This window comes from Phocoena phocoena, chromosome 19, assembly GCF_963924675.1.
Source record: "Phocoena phocoena chromosome 19, mPhoPho1.1, whole genome shotgun sequence".
In the NCBI taxonomy this organism is placed as follows: Eukaryota; Metazoa; Chordata; class Mammalia; order Artiodactyla; family Phocoenidae; genus Phocoena; species Phocoena phocoena.
This window is the reverse complement of record NC_089237.1, coordinates 50,167,431-50,188,974: the sequence shown is the minus strand read 5'-3', so window position 1 is coordinate 50,188,974 and position 21,544 is coordinate 50,167,431. Positions and strand designations below refer to the sequence as shown.

At 46.0% G+C, this 21,544-nt stretch overlaps 2 protein-coding genes across 2 annotated transcripts; both read right to left on the bottom strand.

Annotated features, from left to right (window-relative positions):
• Nucleotides 1–2,936: 2,936 nt before the first annotated feature.
• ZNF232 (zinc finger protein 232) lies at nt 2,937–7,566 on the bottom strand. The gene is made up of 4 exons (XM_065897567.1): nt 7,307–7,566; nt 6,031–6,508; nt 5,631–5,757; nt 2,937–3,740 (listed from the first exon to the last, which is right to left on the bottom strand). The coding sequence occupies exons 2-4, from the start codon at nt 6,448–6,450 to the stop codon at nt 2,980–2,982; spliced, it is 1,308 nt and encodes a 435-aa protein (XP_065753639.1). The 5' UTR covers nt 6,451–6,508; nt 7,307–7,566; the 3' UTR covers nt 2,937–2,979.
• Nucleotides 7,175–19,880, bottom strand: LOC136139161 (zinc finger protein 594-like). The gene is given in 5 exon segments (XM_065898055.1): nt 7,175–7,281; nt 7,768–7,900; nt 14,380–15,315; nt 15,966–16,039; nt 19,562–19,880. Coding segments are annotated over 5 exon segments (1,569 nt in total).
• Between the last annotated feature and the right edge of the window lie 1,664 nt (nt 19,881–21,544).

The window sequence follows — 21,544 nt, the reverse complement described above, 5'->3', positions numbered from 1 at the left end:
CGCAGTGGTTGAGAGTCTGCCTGCCGATGCAGGGGACACGGGTTCGTGCCCCGGTCCGGCAAGATCCCACATGCCGCGGAGCGGCTGGGCCCATGAGCCATGGCCGCTGAGCCTGCGCATCCAGAGCCTGTGCCCCGCAACGGGAGAGGCCACAACAGTGAGAGGCCCGCGTACATAAAAAAAAAAAAAAAAAAGAGGTAGTGAAGTTAAAATGAGGTTATTAGGGTGGGCCCTAACCCACGATGACTGGTGCTCTTATAAGAGGAATTTAGGCCACAGATATGCAGAGAGGGAAGACCATGTGAAGACACAGGGAGATGGTGGTCATCTGCAAGCCAAGGGGAGAGACCTCAGAAGAAACCAACCCTACCAACACTTTGATCTTGACCTCTACCTTCCAGAATCTTAAGAAAATAAATTTCTATTGTTTCAGCCACCCAGTCTATTGTACTTTGTTCGGGCAGCCCTCATGAACTCACAGGATCACCACAGCTAGTGAGTCCTGAGCTTTGGGATCTGTACTGGCTGCCTGCCTGCAGAGCCCACCACTGCTGAACTGACCACTGCTGCCGAAAGGGTTCTCTCAACTGCAGGCTGCCTATCAGCTTCCTGAGAGGGGGAACAATCTGTTTCTTCCTCTATCTCCTGCTGTGGACAAAAGACCACACTCGTTAGCAGGTACAAGTTCTTTTGTTTATTCAGCTGCACAGCTAGGGGGACTTTCTGCTACCAGTGAATTCCAAAATGCACCTGTGAGCAGGGCACTCATACATAGAAACACGAACAGATTATGATTGGACCAGTATGGCACCTTTAAATCCCAGGAGCCCCTCTTGGATACGGAACTAGTTCCTGTAATACAACCAAACTAAGTATACAGAACCTCTGCTGTTGGAATAGCTTCTTTTGCACTAACGAAGTCAGAAGAGATGGCCTCAGGTCAACATTTTGCCTACAAAATATTCTGGTTTCAGCTCTCCTCAGTGATGAATACAGGGTGCTGCAGTCAAAATGATGGCTATTTCTGGAGTGACCACCACCAAGACCAGAGCTCTAATCCATACCCTTGACGTCTTGACCACATCATCTGCTTCCCAGATCCTGCTCTGCCCTTTCAGGGACCAGGACTCTCCTTCGCCAGTCAGTCCTCAGCACCAGGCTGCAGAAGTGGGGAGATGTTCCATGGGGTGGAGCACGCTCATGGTCTTCCCAAATTTGTTCTCTCCTTCTCCAGTTTTAACTGGGCAAATTGTCACCCTACTAGAGGTGTTTTCCAGCCTCCCTGGTAGGTAGATGTGGCTGTGTAGTTGAATCTTCACCAAAGGATTGGGTCCCGTTCTGTGACACCTGCTGAAAAGGAAATTGCCAGTCCTTGAGACCATTACTTCACTCTTCCTGGGAAATGGGATGTGGATACAGTGAGGATCCAGCATCAACCATGCAGACAAACACATCCTAATCCAGGGGACAGAGGAGCAAGGTGGGTCCCTGACGTACCTGGTGGAATTAAACTGAGCTGTCCCTTAGACCAGGGCTTGAAAAAAATTTCCCGTAAGGGGCCAGAAGTAAATATTTTAGGCTTTGTGAGCCACAGTCTGTCACTTAACTCTTCTTTCCTGCTTTTTACACTTAAAAAAATGTAAAAACCATTCTTAGCTTGTGGGCTTTAAAAAACAGGCCGCAAGATGGATTTGGCCTGTGGGCTGTTTGCTGACCACCTGCTCATGTCTGGACATTTATGTGAGAGAGAAATAAAACTTGTATCTCAGAGTCAGGGAAGGCCTCTCTCAAGAGGTGACACTTAAGTGGAGATCTAGACAAAGTAAAATGTGACTTATGTAACGTAACTATCTGGGAGGAGAGCATGGAGTTAGGGAATGGAGAATGAGGACAGAGGTCCTGAGGTGGAAAGGAGCTTATAACATGGGCCAGTTAGCAAATAATCACCTCCTCACTCCAAGTCTGCCATCCCCTGCCGTACTCTATGAGACTGGAGCTGGAACTGTCGACATCTCCCCTTTGCCAGCTGGCACAGTGTCAGGCTTTGCCAGTAAAGGGCACTGGAGGGACACAGCAAAGAGGAAGGGGCCTGTCTTTCTGGTAGTTTTCCTTCTTGTCCTTAGAGTGCAGCACCCGTCCTCTGGTGAGTTTGTGGGCACCTCGACCAGTGGCTTCCTGCTCTGACCTGCAGAGCCTTGATGAACTTCACCAGCCAGTGTCAATATTTAACAACTAGTTAAAAAAGAAAAGCCCTGATTTGTAGCATTTCCTGACTTCCACGGCATGAATACTCTCACCATGGCCAATTTCAGTGCAGGCTGGCGAAAAGAAGTGCAGAACTGGCTGTTGCGAGCCTGTACAGACCAGCTCGCACATACCCCTGGGGCAGCCACACCTGTCCAGTCAGGCCTGAATTTCACCTGTCCAGTCTTGGGCTGGGGGTGCGGGGGAGGGTTGGCTCTCCTAGGTCTGCTTCTTCCTCTGATGCTCTCCCTCAGTCCTAGAGGTAGTAGCTGTTCCCCATGCTGCTATTCCCATATTAAGATCTCGTTACCTCCTTTAACAGATAATCCCCCTTTACTAGCTAGCACTTCTTTGTATTAAACATTTCCTGCTCAGAGAACAAGTGTGGTTTCTGTCTCATGCCTGGACACTTGTAGATGTGACCCTGTCCCAAGAGGCAGCTCAGTATGGGGCTGAGGAAGGGCCAGGACCAAAGGCCCATTCACAATAATACTAATATAGGATGGCCACTGCCTGCACAGCTGCTCTGTGCCAGGCCCAGAACCCTAATGAAGTCGGCATCTTGGCTGTTACTCGCAGCCAAAGGCACGCTAGTTGATACAGTCATCTCAAACAGAGGGCATGAGGCGATGAGCTGAAGGTGGAACTAGGTAAACATTTTTTCCTAAATCAAGAAAGACACAGGAAAAATCTTAAGGTGCTTATAACTTTTATGGAATATAGTCCTAAAACTGATCAGACAAAGGTACAATTCTGTCTGGAGACTTTCTCACCCACAGTCCATTGGGAAGGCTCTTTTTTGGCATGAACTCTCTGATGTCTGATAAGCTCAGAACTCCATCTGTAGGCCTTCCCACATTCTTTACATAGGAAAGGTTTCTCACCACTGTGGATTCTCAGATGCTGACTTAGATATGAGCTTTGACTGAAGGCCTTCCCACACTCATTACACTCATAGGGCTTCTCCCCTGAATGAACCCTCTGATGTTGAACAAGGTGAGCACTCCACCTGAAGGACTTCCCACACACATGACATTCGTAGGGTTTCTCTCCTGTATGAATTCTCTGATGCTGAATGAGGTTTGAGCTCTGGTTGAAAGTTTTCCCACAGTCACTGCACTTATAGGGTTTCTCTCCAGAATGGATTCTCTGGTGGATTATAAGGTGTGAGTTATAAATGAAGGCTTTACCACATTCACCGCATTCATGGTCTTTCTTCCCTGTGGGAGTTGTCTTAAGGGTGATGACCATCTGCCTGAAGCTTTTCCCCTGAGCGGGGGACTGCTTCAGCCTTTCCCCTTTGAGATTTCTCTGCTGCTGCTCTAAAGGGGCCTCAACTTCAGAGGCAGCTTCAAATGTAGAGGTGCTGGTGGTGAGTTTTTCTCTGAGCACCTGTGATTCCACGTCAGTAATGGGTGGTTCTGGCAATGACCCTCTGTCCTTGGGCTCTGCATCATCTTCTGCAACAACTGATGGAAAATGTAAATATACCTGTTCTGGAGGTATGGAGAAATGATACTTGGATTAGGATTTCTGGCATGAAAATAAAAGCTTAAAAAATTATTCAATATACACACACGACAAAATTCAGAAGGAAAGTCATTTAAATATGAACACTGGTCATCTGCTGGTGATGGGATTGTATAGGGGAGAAGGTTTCTCCTTTTTTCTCCCCCCTCCCCCTTATCTGTTTTTTCTAAATTTTCCTTAATGGAACACTGCAAAAATGTTATTTGAAAAATAAATTTCAAGGCAGGACCTTCTTTTTTTAGGATTTACTCTTAAAAAATATGAGCAAAAATAATATTTTCAAGAAACTGGGGAGTGATGTTGTGTGGGAAGGGAAAAATGAGAATCACAGGTTGAGGGAAAAGGGATGTTCCTAAACGCGCAAAGACCCTGCTCCTCCTGACTCCGTGACCTTCACCTCTTCCCCGTCATTCCCTGCCCCACAAATCTCTAGCCACAGAAAAGGATCCCCAAGCAGCTGGCTCCTTTACTGAAGGGACGACTGCCTTCTTGGTGCTTTCTGCCTTTCCCTTTGACCTGCTCCTTAAAAAACGAAGAGAAGAGTGCTTTGCGTTTTGGTTTTTAAAACATCTCTAACGCTTTTTGTCTTTTAATTGTAATGCTTTCTGTGGTCTAAAGAGGACAAAAAGCAATTGCTATAAGGTAATGCAAGACTTTAAAAATACATTTTTTTTCAGGTTAAATGCTTGTGGTTAAAGAAATCTGAAACATGCTTGCTGAAAAAAAAAAGTCAAACAGTAGTTAGCTTTGAAGAGAGACTTACAAAACAAAAGTAAAGGAGACAAGGAGAACTCTGCAAGAAAGGCAAGGAAGTGCTGGGAAATAAAAACATACTTATGGAGCAGACACTAAGATTAATCTCCATTTCTAGTTTTTCCCATTTTGTTGCCAACAAGAATTTGAATTTTCATAGGCTTTTGTCTGATGGTGGTGGGGTTGTGGTGTAAAATGAAGTATTTAAATAGAGTCTTCTTGATTAGCAAAATATTCATGTCACGTTCCCGATCGTTCATGAGGTTATACAGCACTCAGCAATGCCAGTGTGTGGTCCTGAGGCTCTCCCTCTAGAGTTTGCCGTAGGAAGGAGGAGAGGATGTTTGTGGGGATGAAGGCAGGCCGGAAAGGAAGTTTTTGTGGTGAATCTGAAGGGCAGAAGTGTAGATGGAAGAGGGTATCAAATAGGGCTTTTAGGTGGGGGGTAGGTGGTAGATAAAGGTGATGACAGGCTGTGTCTCACGTGGAGTGTGTTATGGCTTAAAAAGTATGTTTTGGGAGTCATGAGAAAGTTGAAAAAGATTTCCAGGCTGGCCTGTAGCCCAGGGCAGTGGAGATGATGAGACAGGAAGTGAATGAAGTATTTTCTGGTCCTGTTTTAGGGCCCTCTAAAGCCTGGAGATGCTGGTGAGGCTTTACAGCCAGGTTCTGATTGAAATTTAATCCTTACAGCTACTACATAAGGTAGGTTATCGTTATTCCTAATTTTGTGAGTGATGAAACAGGCTACGTCTCTCACCTAAGAGGTAAGAATAGTAAGGGCAAGATGAGGATAGCCAACTTTTTTTTTTTTTTTTTTTTTTTTTCGGTACGTGGGCCTCTCACCGCTGTGGCCTCTCCCATTGCGGAGCACAGGCTCCGGACGCGCAGGCTCAGCGGCCAAGGCCCACAGGCCCAGCCGCTCCGCAGCACGTGGGATCCTCCCGGACCGGGGCACGAACCCGTGTCCCCTGCATCGGCAGGCGGACTCTCAACCACTGCGCCACCAGGGAAGCCCAGGATAGCCAACTTTTGACCACCTACTCTGCGCCCTTTATACCCTCTCCTCCTCCTCTCCCTCCCCACAGAATCCTGCTCCTCACCACGCTCTGGGAAAGGCTGGGTCTCCTTATGCTGGAGCTGGATGCTTGGTTTCTCCTGGGCTGCTCCCACAGGCTCCTTCTCCTCCCACGGCTCTTCCTGTGCAGGTCCGTGTGCCGGGCCTGGGACCTGGAGATGATCAGGCACCACTCGGTTTCTGTGGAGCCAAAGCTTCCAAGGAGACTTTGGAGAGCCTCCTCAGAGTCAGCACAGGGGCAGGAAGAGGAGCTAGAGTCTTATTCAGGACTTGAGGGCAGAAAAAACACACAGAAACACACACTCACTGCTCTGCCTGGCCCAAAAGAGTTTTGAACTTGGCAACTCCCCCTACTGCTGCCCCTCTGTCCAGCCTGAAGGTCATTGATCTGGCTCCCACAACAGATCGTATGTTCCCCTTCCCACCTGCAGTCCTGGTTCATCAAGTCCTTTCTCTAAATCCTCCAGCACAGTCACAGCTTCCTCTCCACTCTCAGGGTGATGTCCCCGCACCCAGGACTGGAGCTTCTCTGGTAGGATGGTCAGGAATTGTTCCAGCACGAGCAACTCCAGGATCTGCTCCTTGGTGTGCCTCTCAGGCCTTAGCCACTCACAGCAGAGCACCCTTAGTCGGCTCAGGGCCTCCCGGGGACCAGGAGTCTCCTGGTAGCAGAGCTGCCTGAAGCGTTGGCGGAAGATCTCCTGACTGGGAGAGCGGTTCCCATGTAGCCTGGTCTCACACTCCCAAGACTGTTCCTCTTCCTTTGGCTCCATCATCATAATCTTCTCTTGACCCTGTGTATCCTGAAGGGCCAGAGTTTCAGCTGCTGTTAGTGATCCAGCCATCCTAGCCTGGACTGGCTCTGTAGAAGGCCCATACTAGCAGGAGTCTTTCAGGGGCACCCTGTAACATAAGTAGAAATCATTCTTTTTTTTTTTTTTTTTTGTGCTGTACGTGGGCCTCTCACTGTTGTGGCCTCTCCCGTCGTGGAGCACAGGCGCCGGATGCGCAGGCTCGGCGGCCATGGCTCACGGGCCCAGCTGCTCCGCGGCATGTGGGATCTTCCCAGACCGGGGCATGAACCGGCGTCCCCTGCATCGGCAGGTGGACTCTCAACCACTGCGCCACCAGGGAAGCCCCATTCTTTTTTTTTTTTTTTTAAATTCATTAACACACACTCAGAATCTACCAAGAGCCAAACCCTGTACTATACCCTTTAATACTTTTTTCTCCATTCATCTCCAGATTCTTATTCCAGTAAGAGTCATTGCCTTTGAGATACTTACAATCTGGTAGACAGATATGTAAAGAGTTTGCTACACTAGATTCTACAACTAGATAAATGCTATAGCAGGAGAAAACAGCAGGAAAAAAAAAAAGTGTTCCAGGATCCCACTGGAAGAAACAAGTTTAAGCAAAACCCAAGTTTCCAGAGCTCAGAGCTGAGAAACGTTTCAGTGCAAGGTGACTGACTCTCAGAGGTATTGAAGAGGCAGCCTCCTCCCAGATGGCCTCTCACTCTTTCTCAAGTTTCTGTAGTGGCCACAACAAAAGAAAAATTTAAATTTCCTATGAGGCAATCTTATTCAAACGCCCATGATCTGTAGTAGGGTCCTGAGATGCGGCTGCTATGGGCAAGACGTGGTCTCGGGTAAGGTGTCCAGCGTCAGGAAAATCTAAAGGGAAGGAGGTGGGACGCACCCAGAGGCCATTAAAGGCACACAAACAGGGGCGCTGGCCGAGGACAAAGGAAGCACGGAAGACGAGCGCAGAAGGCTGTTTCTCGGGGTGATGTTCCAGCGGCGCCAGCCCGCAGCTGAACTGCGCACGGCACTGGGCAGGGGACCGCCCGATCGCCTGGGGAGGGGGCTGTCCTCCATACCAGTTACAATTCCCCACCCTTCACTTTAACCCCTGGGATCTCCAGAGAAGAGAAGAGGCGCACCGGGCCAGCCACCGCCCTCCACAACACGTGACGTAATCCGTGCAACCGGGCGCGGGAACCGTGGGGACCCAGACCCCGTTCCACGCGGTCTGGCCTCGGCTCCTCACAGGGTTGCCTGCGGAGTGCGCTCACTGCAGAAACCGCCGCTGCCTTCCGGGACTGGCCATAGCAGCGCGGGCCGAAGAGCGACACCCGGGGCGCCGCCGCTAAGACTCACCTCGCAGGTCCCGGAGCTCCCATCTGACCACTTCTGCGTAGCGCGCTTCCAGCCCACCCGCGGGGGCAGGTGTGCGCCTGCGCACCCGCGGCCGCGACCTCTCCGGTCGCGGAGGGCTCTGGGAATCGCAGTCCTTGGACAGGGGAGCGGGGCCGGCGTGAGCGGGCCTTTTGGCTTAATGGCTGGAGGGCCTCGCTTTTCTGTTCAGTTGTAGGCCCAGGGGCCGTCCAAGCCGATTTAAACGGCAGGGAAATTCCAGCCTGTGCGTGGCCTCTTTGCAGCGTTTCCTCCTCTACGTTCTGTTTTCTCGTTACATCTTCCCAGACCTGATTAAAGGGTCACAGCCGAGGAGGAAGTTACCCCCAGGGAGAAAATATTCCCAACCACCGGCCTATGCGTGTCCGTTAGTAAATAAAAAACAATTCCTGTGGAGGAGTAAAAAGAAATGTAAGGTTGCGGTTTACTGGGGTAGGGGAAAAAGGACTTGTTGATAGAGGAAATCACTGCCATCTTCTTTTCCAATAATGAGAGAAATATGCATCTGATTATGAGTTCTAGGGGAGGTAACCATTATGGGAATGGAAAAGTACAGTAGAACGTCCAAAGTAACAAGGGAAAAAATAGGATGCACTAGAACTTGAGCAAACTAGTAAAAATCAGAAAGAAAAGAATCCAACTGGATCAAAAGAGGAAATCAAAAGCGAAATTACAAACTCTTGAATTCTGCAGGGGGGATCAGGAAAGCCTGAGATAAGAATTTGGACAATTCATTAGCTGTTTAGGGACAGGCAATAAACAGAACACTTCGTGGTAAAATCTATAGGACCTAGCAACAGCCATGCTTGAAAATGTATAACCTTAACTACCTCACTTGTTAATGAAAATAGATATAAAACAATTTAAGTCACCTTAAGAAACTTTTTTTCTTAAGCTGAATTTTTTTTTTTTTTTTAATTAATTAATTAATTTTTGACTGTGTTGGGTCTTTGTTGCTGCTCCCGGGCTTTTTCTAGTTGCAGCGAGCGGGGGCTACTCTTCGTTGCAGTGCATGGGCTTCTTATTGCGGTGGCTTCTCTTGTTGCAGAGCACGGGCTCTAGGTGCGCGGGCTTCAGTAGCTGTGTCTCGCGGGCTCTAGAGTGCAGGCTCAGTAGTTGTGGCGCACAGGCTTAGTTGCTCTGCAGCCATTGGGATCTTCCCGGACCAGGGCTCGAACCCGTGTCCCCTGCATTGGCAGGCGGATTCTTAACCACTGTGCCACCAGGGAAGTCCCAAGAACTTTAAAATCATAGTAAAATAAACCCAAAGAAGCAAAGAAGAGTGAATCAGTAAAGATAAAAACTAATTAATGGAGACTTCCCTGGTGGCGCAGTGGCTAAGACTCCGCGCTCCCAATGCAGGGGGACTAGATCCCACATGCCGCAACTAAGAGTTCACAGGCTGCAACTAAAAAAAAGATCCCCCATGCTGCAACTAAGACCCAGTGCAGCCAAATAAATAAGTAAATAAATACTTTTAAAAAAACATGGAAAAATTAAAAAGGAGAGATAAATTCAAATGCTCATTTCTTTGAAATGAGCAATAAGGCCGATAAACTTGTTAAGAGCCTTATTAAGAAAAAGAAAAATTAACCAGAATGGGAATGAGAAATAGAACATAACCATAGAATCAGAAGAGATGAAAAGAATTAGAGACCATTTCTTTAGGGTAGGATATTAGAAAACCTAGATGAAATGGATGATCTTCTGGCAAAATATAAATTACCAAAATTGTGTGCACCAGCCAAATGTATATAAAACAACCCTGACTGGGGGTGGCAGGGGGTGGGTAAGAAGACCCCAAGAAAGTGCTAGAGAGCAATTACATTTAGATGTAACATGAAGCACCACTTTCTGGCAAACAACCTAGTTTTAAATGGGAATCATTAAAATACTTAACTAGAGGGAATTCCCTGGAGGTCCAGTGGTTAGAACTCTGGCACTTTCACTTCCGGGCCCGGGTTGGATCTCTAGTCAGGGAACTAAGATCCCACAAGCTGCGTGGCACAGCCAAAACAACAAAAACACTCAACTAGAAACCAGTCACCAAGTTTAATTTGAAATAAATGGATACTTTGACCAAGCAAGCAAAATATAATATAACCTGAATTTTTTTCTGCAGTGACTAGTTTATGGTTACATCTGGAATGGAAAGAAAAGAAAGGAAATTACACATACTGTGCTCCTGTGATGACTATAGTTTTCAACAACTGCCACAAAACTAGAAAATTATAAACTCGGACATTCATTCAAACATTTATTGAACAAAAATATATATGTAAATCTAGGTCTGGGTTGGAGGAGAGGGGATACAAAAACGTAGTTCCCTGCTTTCAAAAAGCTAAATGTGGGGCTTCCCTGGTGGCGCAGCGGTTGCGAGTCCGCCTGCCGATGCAGGGGACGCGGGTTCGTGCCCCACATGCCGCGGAGCGGCTGGGCCCGTGAGCCATGGCCGCTGAGCCTGCGCGTCCGGAGCCTGTGCTCCGCAACAGGAGAGGCCACAACAGTGAGAGGCCCGCGTACCGCCAAAAAAAAAAAGCTAAATGTGTAGGGAGTGTGAAGAAAAAAGAACATGCATAAAAGATTTACAATGTAATAATGGCTTCCTGTAAGCTGTGAGACTGGAGAAACAAAGGACTTTGGTTTGTTCATTCAAACAAGTCATGCTTCAGTGTTTGAATTTTTCTTACAATGAACAATGTAAAAAAAAAAAAAAGCGACAAGGCATTTTCCTTTAAAGAATTGAGTGTGTACCAGAACCTGTCAGACATGTTGCCTGTGTTTAAAGAAAAAGTTAGTTTAAGCGGTGGGGACTCTGAATGCCGCAGGGGATCAGGAGAGCCTGAGATAAGAGTCAGGACAATGCATTAGCTGTTTAGGGACAGTAATTAGACCAGACCTCAAACTAAATGCCAAGCCAAGAACTTTTACTTTAGGTAATGGGCAGCCACTGGCTACTTTCTGAATGTGAGTTTGCATGTCTGTGTGTGAGATAATAAAAGCAGTATTTCAAGAAAATCAAATAGTGGTGTGTATGATGGATTAAAAAGGTGAACAGTTCTGAGGCAAGTAGAACAGCAATGGAAGACCAAGGCTCAGAGAAGCCTAGTTCACTTTCACTCTCAGGATCTCAAGGTGCTGCCAGATCTGATCCAGATTCTTTATGCTAAGAGGAAAGAAAGCACATGGGGGTACAGTCTCCTTGATCACACATCCAAAAAATGGTCATGGATACCCTTCAGAGGTAATGAGGAAAAATCATTTTACCCAAGATTCTAATAAAACTCCAGAGACAGAGAAACCAGTCCTTCCAAACTCGTCCCCAGCTGTTCAAGGCCCTCTTCACCATAGGCTTAACTCATGCCCAACCATACAAGACATGGGCATAGTGTCATATGACTGACCAGAATTTTAGGTCTTCTAATCTCATAAGCATCAGAGGTAGGGAGAAATTTCCTCCAAATCTTTATTTCATGAGAGATTCAGAAGCTGAAAGGAGAAATTATTTGTACTCTAACTGCAGCCAAAGGACATCAACATATTTACCTGCTCTATTTTCAACATCCTCAGCTGCTACATTCAAACCCATCCTGCTTCAGGGAAGAAATGGTTTGGAGGAAAGGAGCCAGCTCAAGAGGAGATTTAGTGACCAATGTCACTGGTGTGCTTGGTAAAGACAGATTTGATAGTGTGTTGGGAGAGAGACCTCAATGGGTTGAGGAAGAGAGTTAAGAATTGGAGACAATGTGGGAATCCCCTGGTGGTCCAGTGGTTAGGACTCTGTGCTTTCACTGCGGTTTTGATCTCTGGTTGGGGAACTAAGATCCTGCAAAAACTGGCTACAAAGGGAAATGATATAGGGAAAAAATGGGTTGGGGTTGAATTTTGTTTGGTTTTTAGGACGCAAGATACTTGAACATATTTGTACACATCTGGGGAGGGGCAGTGGAGAAGAGAGGTGAAGATACAGGAAGGAGATGGGATAATGGGATGCGGTGAGGTCCCAGAGGGAGTGGGATAGAAAGCACAGACAGAAAGATGACCCCCTAGATATGAGAAAAGGCAGTTCTATTAAGAAGGGAGCAAAGTTGGTTACAGTATATGAGAGATGTGTGAGGGAAAGGAATGGAAGCAGAAAGTTGAAAATGTTTCTGTGCAAAGGTCTCTACTTTCTTTGTGAAGAGATTGCGTGCTAAGAAGGGCAGTGGGTGGGTGGTTAGATGTGCAAAGAGAGGGGCAGGTGTTAAGTGGTATTACAGACAATGGGAGAGAGTGCCGACTAGAATTGTATTAGTGTTGAGTGTCCAAAGGCCTATGTCTCCCTAGGTTTGTGATTTTCTTCCTCAACCCAGGTGCAGGCTCAGGAAAGGACAATTAGGACTGTCCATGGTAGTTTCCTTTTGGCCAGGTACACGTGACTGAAGAATGAGGCAAAAAGGATATTGGTAAAAGAGTGGCTGAAGTGTTGGACAGAGGTATCTAATAGGAAAGGGTAAAAACCAGGGAGGGACAATAGATAGAAAGGTCACTGGACTGGAGACCCGATGAGTTATAAGAACACAAAAATTAAACTATACAACAGTGCCTTGACTCCTTTGAAATAGTTCAGATGGTCAAAAGAGACTTTCCAACTCACTACAATTTGCCTTTTATGATATGGCATGTAATTTGCTCCCTTCCATCTTTCTTTCTTCCTTCCCTTCCCTTTCCTTTCTTCCTTTCCTTCTTTCTTTCTCTCTCTCTCCCTCCCCCTTCCTTCCTTCCTTCCTTTCTTTGATATCTTTGTCTGGTTTTGGTATCAGGGTTTTGTTAATTCTTCTCTAAACGTTTGATAGAATTCGCCTGTGAAGCCATCTGGTCCTGGACTTTTGTTTGTTGTCTTCTATCATGTGAAAAAGTTGAGACCTCCTTATTTTCTCTGATTATTACTGTCTCAAAACCAGTTAAGCCACCTACAGGAATTAGAGTTCACTATCATATTTGCAAGATACTTATTGATTTGACCTCTTAATACTTTCAGCTTAACGCTAGCCTCTCCAAGAAAAATCGTAATTCAACTCTATAGTGCTATATAACTTCTCTCAGATTCACTGCTAACTTTATTATTCCAAGATACAGCATCCTACAGAAGGACAAATACTGCATGATTCCACTTATACGAAGTACCGAAAATAGTCAAAGTCACAGAAGCAAAGCGTAGGATAGTGGTTGCCAGGGGTTGGGGGGAGGGAGAAATAGGGAGTTGCTATTTGGCAGGTGCAGTTTCAGTTATGGAAGATAAGTAAGTTCTAGGGGTCTGCTGTTCAACACTGTGCCTATAGTTAAAAGACTGTCATACACTTAAAAATTTGTTAAGAGGGTTAATCTCATGTTGAGTGTTCTTACCACAAAAAAAAAATAAAAGAAGAAAAAAGATACAGCATCCTTGAAAATTTGTATAAATCCCCCCCACCCCCACTTTCCCCAATCCTTACCATTTACTTACACTAAGCCAAGCCCCTTCTGACTTCAAGTAGGATCAGGAAATGCAGAATCATGTAATTTTCCAGAAGGCTTTAGCCTGGGAGAATGTTGTCTCCTTTCCTTCAAAATGCCTTAGATAATCACTGCCCATAGGAACTACTGATAAAAAATCTATCATTTGTTGTATACTATGTGTCTAGAACTTTGCTAAATGCTTAACAAAACTGTCTCATTTAATCTTCACGATAGCCCAAGGGAGGTATTGTTATCTTGATTTTACATATGAGAAAACCAAGGCTCAGAAACATAAAAAAAAAATTGCCTAAGATTACATAGATTAAAAGTGACAGAACCTGGATTTCAGTATATCAGATTTCAAAGTGCCATTATACTTTAAAATCCTACAGAAGAGATTTCATCACAACTTCTACCCTTATATGAAAGAAGGTAACTGTCCTATGATTTACTAGTCACTTCCTTTTCCTAATTAAACTAGCTGCTTCTGTATCTGATTTTACTAGGAATGGAAGAACAAGCTCAAACTCCCTAATCTTCTCTATATATTGACATTTATTCTAATGAGAAAACATCAGGACCATTTTCAGACTTTTGGATTAGACTCTGTCCCAGGAAGAACCATTCATTCTAGAGTTCAGGATATCACACCTATCTTATATTCCCTTGGTACAGTTCATATTATGGATAAAAAGATAGGAAAAGTTATTATATTCCTGGTGCTGCTGAAGAAGACATACAAGGACACAATTTTGTGATGATGTAGGTGCTTTACAAGCAAGTTCTTCCATTTGCAAGATTTCCCTGTGGTGTGGAACCTCTGATGATAAAGTAAGGAGTGAAAATGTAATTAAAGGCTTACCCCATCAAGGTCTTTGTGGAAAGTGTTTAGGAAGGACAAATCTGCACACAGCCTGAGGCTGAACACTCTAAACTGAATCAGATGAAAATCGCTCTTAAGAAGCTTAGAATTTTCCAAGTATTATAGTTACAATGGCTAAAGGTAGACACAACAGTATTTAAAAACAAATATATATATATATATATATACATATATATATATATATATATATATATATATAGACATTTTATCATTACTGTCTTCCTAGGATTCTGTGTGGTGTCTCTGATGCTAAGACCTGAGCTCTGACTGAAAGTTTCTCCATACTCATTACATTCATGAACTTTCTCTCCAGTGTGAATTTTCTGATGCCTAACAAGGTCTGAGCTCCATCTGAAGGCTTTTCCACATTCATTACATTCATAGGGCTTTTCTCCACTATGAATCCTGTGATGTCAAATAAGGTTTGAGCTCTGATTAAAAGTCTTGCAACATTCATTGCATTCATAGGGTTTCTTTCCTCTGTGAATTCTTTGATGCTGAATAAGTTGAGAGCTCCCCCTAAAGGCTTTCCCACATTCACTGCATTTATAAGGCCTCTCACCAGTATGGATTCTCTGATGTTCTATAAGGACTGAGTTCCTGCTGAAGGCCTTTCCACATTCACTGCATTCAAAAGGTTTTTCTCCAGTGTGAATTGTTTGATATCTAATAAGATCTGAGCTTCCTAGGAAGGTTTTTCCACATTCATTACATTCATAAGATTTCTTTTCCTTGTGAATTCTCTCCTGTCCATTAAGTTCTGAATCTGAACTGAAAGCTTTCTCATATTCAAGTTTTTCTCCAATATGAAGTCTCTGATGTTTAAGAGAAACTGTGCACCCACAGAAGGCTTTCCCACATTCAGGGCATTTGTAGGGTTTCTCTCCACTATGGATTCTTTGATGCTGAATAAGAAGGGAACTCTGCCGGAGGGCTTTTCCACATTCGCTGCATTCATAGGGTTTCTCCCCAGTATGAATTCTCTGGTGGTTAACAAGATGGGAGCTCTGACTGAATGCTTTCCCACAGTCATTACATTCATAGGGTTTCTCTCCACTGTGAATGCTGTGATGGATAATAAGATCTGAGCTTTGATTGAAGGCCTTCCCACATTCATTACATACATATGGCTTCCCTCCACTATGAATTCTCTGGTGCAGGATAAGGTTTGAGCTTCCCCTGAAAGCTCTTCCACACTGATTACATTCATAGGGATTCTCCTTGGTATGAATTCGTGGATGTCACATAAGATTGGAGCTCAGCTAAAGTCTTTGCCTCAGTCACCACCAACATAAGGCTTCCTTCCCGTGTGAATTCTCTGACATATAACCAAGTTAGAGCTCCTGGTGAAGACCTTTCCGCATTCGTTGCACTAACAGCTTCTCTTTACGGTATGGATTTTCTGATGCTGAGTAAGTCCTGACTTCTGTTTGAAGCTCTGGCCACATGCCTTGCACCTATAGGTTCTTTCCTTTGTTGAAACTGATGTGTAACGGTTGGGGTCAGATCACAAATTCTCAGTTTCTTATCAATGTCAAGCTTTCCTTTCTTAAGGGTAATGCTCACTTGGCTGAACCCCTTTTCCTCAAAAGAAGAGTGTAGCAGTCCAGCCTCTGCTGAGTTTACCTGTTGCCTCTCCAAGCTGTTCTCAGTTTCCCTGGGTCCTAACAATTTAGATCCACGGGGTATTTGTACTAGGTGTCCTGATCCTGTTTCTTCAGAAATTTCTTGCTTTAGCTTCCATTCCTCCTTCTCAGTTTTCTTTTCATTATCTGAAACATAAGTTAAAAGTATAAATGCTGTGATGGATAATCAGATCTGAGCTTTGATTTAAGGCCTTTCCCACATTCGTTACATATATATGGCTTCCCTCCACTATGCTAGGAGAAAAGAAATTCTTAGAAGGGGAAACAAATGTTCAAAGTAAAACATTTCTATGATTGGGTTAAGCTTCTAGATTCTCAAAAATGGTGTTATAATCTGGGAAAGAGAAAGGCTTCTAAACCTAACTTTGGTCTCTATGGTCTATAAAAGCAGTTCCCAAACTTGGCTGATTGTCAGAAACACACGGGAGAGCTACTGAATCAGACTTTGAGTCCACATCATTCTCTCGGCAAACTGTCTTTTTCCTTTAGTACCTTAGCTCCTGGATCGTAAAATTTCCTTTATGCAAAAGATCAGCCCTGTATTAACTAGATTTCTTTAGTTCCACTTCCAAAATCTTAGAAAAGAGAATCAGTTATCCCAGTTTAGGTCAAGTGTTGACTTTGACTGTAATCAGTGGTGGTAGGGGCTAGGGGGTGTCACACAGTTGCTGGGAGCCCACCTCTGGAGGTGAGAAGGGCAGTTAGATGGATCATGGTGAGCAGCCTTGATACTTCAAGAGTTGTTTATGACATATTTTTGCCTGAGAGGTGAGACCCTTAGTTACAGTTTCATCTTCTTGGCCATTTAGTGGATATACCCAATAAATAGGGAGAAGAATGGCAAGTAGTTTTATCTCAACTGTCAACCATGAAGGACTGAAAAGTAATTGCCTCAAAGCACCACTTTAAATGCAGAGGCTGTCTCTGGGCCCAGTAAGAACACAGCACTGTGCTGGATTACATAAGTCTGTGGGGAAGTATAGAGAGTAGTGGAGGTAAAGGAAGGATGGGTGGGCTTGCTATCCCTTCAAAGGAGCAAAGTAAAGATGCCAATAGAACTTGGAAGAGATTACTCTTTAATAATAAACCAGCAAGTATCAACATATAATGGCTGAAATTACCCACATGCAGAAATAACTCAAAGAGGTAAGGAAATCCTGGAATTCCTAAGTCCAATCATGGTTACCAGGACCTGGTTTCAGAGGAGCACTGGATGGAGTATGATTATAATAATCAAGACAGGGGAACTTAATCAATTATCTTAAACCTGACATGAAGAAACACTAGGTTTCTACATCTAGAAAAGAGGGACTCAGAGAGCAAAAATGTGCCTGTGCCTCCAGCACTGGTTCAGGGGAGGGTGCTCACTCCAGCTCATGGGGATATTCTCTGTCCCCTTGGTAGACACCTGCCCTCCTCCCAAGAGCATGTAGATATACCAAGTGATCAGAGCAGGATGACATCTGCATTAATATTACCTGACAATGCCCTTGCTTTGTTTCCATGCCCACTAAGCAAACTTTTCTTTTCTTTTTTTTTTTTTTGGCTGCCTTGGGTGTTTGTTGCTGCGTGCGGGCTTTTCTCTAGTTGCGGCGAGCGGGGCCTACTCTTCGTTGTGGTGTGTGGGCCTCTCATTGGGTGGCTTCTCTTGTTGCCGAGCACGGGTTCTAGGCACATGGGCTTCAGCAGCTGTGGCGTGCGGGCTCAGTAGTTGTGCCTCGCGGGCTCTAGAGCGCAGGCTCAGTAGTTGTGGCACATGGGCTTAGTTGCTCCGTGGCATGTGGGATCTTCCTGGACCAGGGCTCAAACCCGTGTCCCCTGCTTTGGCAGGAGGATTCCCAACCACTGTGCCACCAGGGAAGCCCTAAGCAAACTTCTGATTAGAATTTACCTTCCTCTATAGGTTTTCCTAGATAGAAAATGTGTTGACAGCCCACTCAATTTCTGATCAGGCAGTTGTATTTTCCCCTGTTTTTTATACCACTTTCTTGTGGTTTGGGTAGGTCTATTTCCCTGGCCTGAATAATTCTGGATAGGTACACTGACAAAGTAAAATTTCTGGACCTGGAAAGTGTAGGACCAGACCCTGAAATCTGGTGATCAGAGCGTAAGGCCCAACTAAAGAGCCAGCTGGACTTCCTGAACAAAATCTATATCTCACAACCAAATGAAATGGTGAATATTTTCTCTTGGAAACCAGATTATTTCTAAATTTACCATTCTGAAACTGACATGTTTTTCTAATATTCTTGTCTCTGGTAATGCCTTGCCCCAAGCTCCTAATCTTACATTATTCTTGAATAATTTTTCCCTACTGTGCTGCATTAAATGGTGTCCCCCTAAAATTCATGTCCACCTGGCACCTATGGATGTGACCTTATTTGGGTATAGGGTCTTTGAAGATGTAATCAAGTTAAGATGATGTCATTAGGGTGGGCCCTGAATCCAATATGACTGGTGTCATTATAAGAAGAGGGAGGGCTTCCCTGGTGGTGCAGTGGTTGGGAGTCTGCCTGCCGATGCAGGGGACGCGGGTTCGTGCCCTGGTCTGGGAGGATCCCACATGCCGCAGAGCGGCTGCGCCCGTGAGCCATGGCTGCTGAGCCTGCGCATCCGGAGCCTGTGCTCCGCGGCGGGAGAGGCCGCAGCCATGAGAGGCCCGCGTACCGCAAAAAAAAAAAAAAGAAGAGGGGAATTTGGACAGAGAACCGGAAGTAAGATAACCATATGAAGATGGAGGCAGATATTAGAATTATGCTGCCACAAACCAAGGAACCCCTAGGGCTACCAGAAGCTGGAAGAGGCATGAAAGGATCCTTCCCTAGAGGCTTCAGAGGGAGCATGGCCCAGCCAACAGTTTGATTTTGGACTTGTAGCCTCCGTAACAGTGAGGGAATAAATTTCTGTTGTTTTAAGCCACTCAGTTTGTGGTAATTAGGAAACTAATACGCTTACTATGAAGTCCAGTTAATTTTCCAGAAAAAAATGTCATTCTTTCCATTCCCGTAATTTCTCCCTGGCACCACTCATGGCTTTCCAGATTTCAGTAGATTACCATAAGAGACTGGAGCATAGTCATTAGGAACATGGGCTCTGGACATAGGCTGCCTTGTCTGCCTCTACCATTTATTTGCGGTGTGACCTTCAGTTACTTAACGTTTCTGTGCCTTTGTTTCCTCATCTGTCAAATGTGGACAGTAATAGCATTTAAAAGAGGTTTTGTGGGGATTAAATACATGTAAAGTGCTTAAAATGACACCTGGCAGAGTTAGCGCTCGATAAATAATGGATAGTTTAAATTTTGTTACTTGGTTAATGATCTTGACACCAAGATTTTCCCGCTTCAGTTCAGACTGGACAATGCTGTTAGTTATGCATCACTTTCGTCATGTTAATCACTGTTCAGAAACCTTTAATTCTGTTTATTACTGTACCAAATCTAACTTACTTTAGTTGAGTGCAGGAATTACTGCAAGGCATCAGGATGTCTCATTTTATTTGCTAGAGGCATTTTTTGGGGGTGGGGGTGGGAGGGACGAGCACTGGCGCAGTGAGCCTGACTTTCTAGATAATAGTTCAAAACGGAACAGAGACAGTTCTGTATCCCAGAGGGATTCAGAGGTCTGTGATGCTTGTTCCAAATCCAAGAAGCCACCAACCTGACCCTCATCCAACCCAGAAGAAACTTCGTTTTGCGAAGGTCACAAGGTCCCCATAAATAACTCTTGGAGTCACTGAAGAAGCTCCTTACCCAGCATGACCTTGTCCCCTTCACTCTCCTGCACTCGGTTCTCGCGGAGACCGCCTTGTGCGTGGACTGGCAGCGCACCCGGCCTGGCCGCATCCCGTACGGTCTCTGCTCCCGTAGATAACAGCCCGGGAGGCGCTGAGCCAGGAAGGGCCATCCTGCCTACCTGGGCTGCGTGGGCCGCCCGGAGGACCTCAAAGCTGCGGGCTGAGGCTGCAAGCGGGAGACCACGGGATGGGACCGTGACTGACTGGGGCCCTGGCGGCTGGGCCAGACCGTCGGAGCCAGAGACCTGAGCCCAGGAGCCCAGCGCCGCACGCATCGCCACTACGGGGCCTCGCCGCAGCGCCACCCTCAGTGTCCCCATCACTTAATGCTACCTCCGCCGCTTCGGCCATTGTGTTCCCCGCCCCCCCCCCCCCCAGCAACTTGTCACGGGTGGAGCCGCGGCCAGCCAGGGGAGGCTCGGAGTCAGGCCAGCCCGCCCCTCGCCCCGCACCCCCGGGGCGCAAGAACCGGATGGCCACCAAGTCCAGTCCTCCGGTCTTCCTAGACAAGCCCGGGGGAGGGGGACGCCGCACTTCCACCCACGTGAGCTGCAGTCTCCTCCTCAGTCACTGAGCTTGCAAAGATGCAGATCCGGTCTTTGTCTTGGGTGTGCTCCGTCTAGTGTGGTGACTAGAAAGTTAAAATTACTGTGTTGTGGTGGCTGTGGCCAGTGGGAACAGGGTGGAAGCGCTCAACTTCGACTGGGTGTGTGTCAGGGAAGGCGACCGGGGAGAATGAGGTGAACGTGAAGGAGTTGGGAGACAGTACTTCAGTGCCTAAGAAAATGGGCTTTGGAGTCAGGCAGTCCTGGGCTTGAATCCCAGTTTCTTCACTTACTAGTTTCGGGTCTCTGGGCAAATTACGTCGCCTTCTTGACTTTAATTTCCTGTGTAGAAAACGGGGATAACAGTAGTACCCACCAATTAAGACTGAGCCAAAGAATGCAAGAGGAAATTGGTGGTAAGTCCTTGTCAGTACCCAACATACGGGAAGTACAAAAAAAATAGTGGAGCTAGGTAAGGAGGGAGAGAGCCTTCCTAGCAGAGGGAACAGCTCGTGGAAAGGCAAGAGGGTAGTGCCTAGGTGCTTGGGGAACTGCAGATAGTTCAGGGGTAAATTTTGGGTTTAGAAAAGTGAGCACTTTGCAGAAAGGTCCCCACTGCAGTATCATGCCTATCCTTTGTGCCGGTTCCAATGGTTGTAATTTAACTTAAGATTCTAATTAGGGCTTCCCTGGTGGCGCAGTGGTGGAGAGCCCGCCTGCCGATGCAGGGGACACGGGTTCGTGCCCCGGTCCGGGAAGATCCCACGTGCCGCGGAGCGGCTAGGCCCGTGAGCCATGGCCGCTGAGCCTGTGCGTCCGGAGCCTGTGCTCTCCCCAACGGGAGAGGCCACAACGGTGAGAGGCCCGCGTACCGCAAAAAAAAAAAAAAAAAAAAAAGATTCTAATTAATCTCTCCTCTGCTATTATAAATAAGCTCCAGGACAGAGACTGCTGTCTGTTTCTGCTCTTCATACCCCCCAGTGCTTGTGGTATATTAGAAGCTCAATAAATATTTATCGAAGGAGTGGGTGAATGGGGCCAGATCAGGACATGTGTCCCCGCTAAGGACTGGGCTTCAGGCTCAGGTTAGTGGGAAACCACTGCAGAAGTCCGGAGAGGGGTGGCACTATCAGATTTATTCTAAAGAACGATCATTCAGGCTGCTCTGTACAGAAATGGAAGCAGGGAGGCTGTGGTAATAACACGAAATGAAGATGGTGGCTTCTTTAAGTAAGGGCATCAAAAATTAAGAAAAGTGGACTAAATTGGCAGATTATTGGGTAACATTCCCTTCCTCTACTATATTCACACACTCTCTCTCCCCAGGTTGTAGCAGTCTTGCTTCCTATGAAATCTTTACATGGAGCCAACGCTTAACCCATGTTCCAATCACC

Bases quoted from the DNA above. Each gene is read 5' to 3' on its own strand.
- ZNF232 (XM_065897567.1), bottom strand. From the start codon at position 6,450: ATGGCTGGATCACTAACAGCAGCTGAAACTCTGGCCCTTCAGGATACA. The intron at 5,758-6,030 runs GTGGGAAGGGGA...GATCATCTCCAG, and splicing joins TTGATGAACCAGGACTGCAG to GTCCCAGGCCCGGCACACGG. The intron at 3,741-5,630 runs GTGAGGAGCAGG...CCATACCTCCAG, and splicing joins CCAGCCTTTCCCAGAGCGTG to AACAGGTATATTTACATTTT.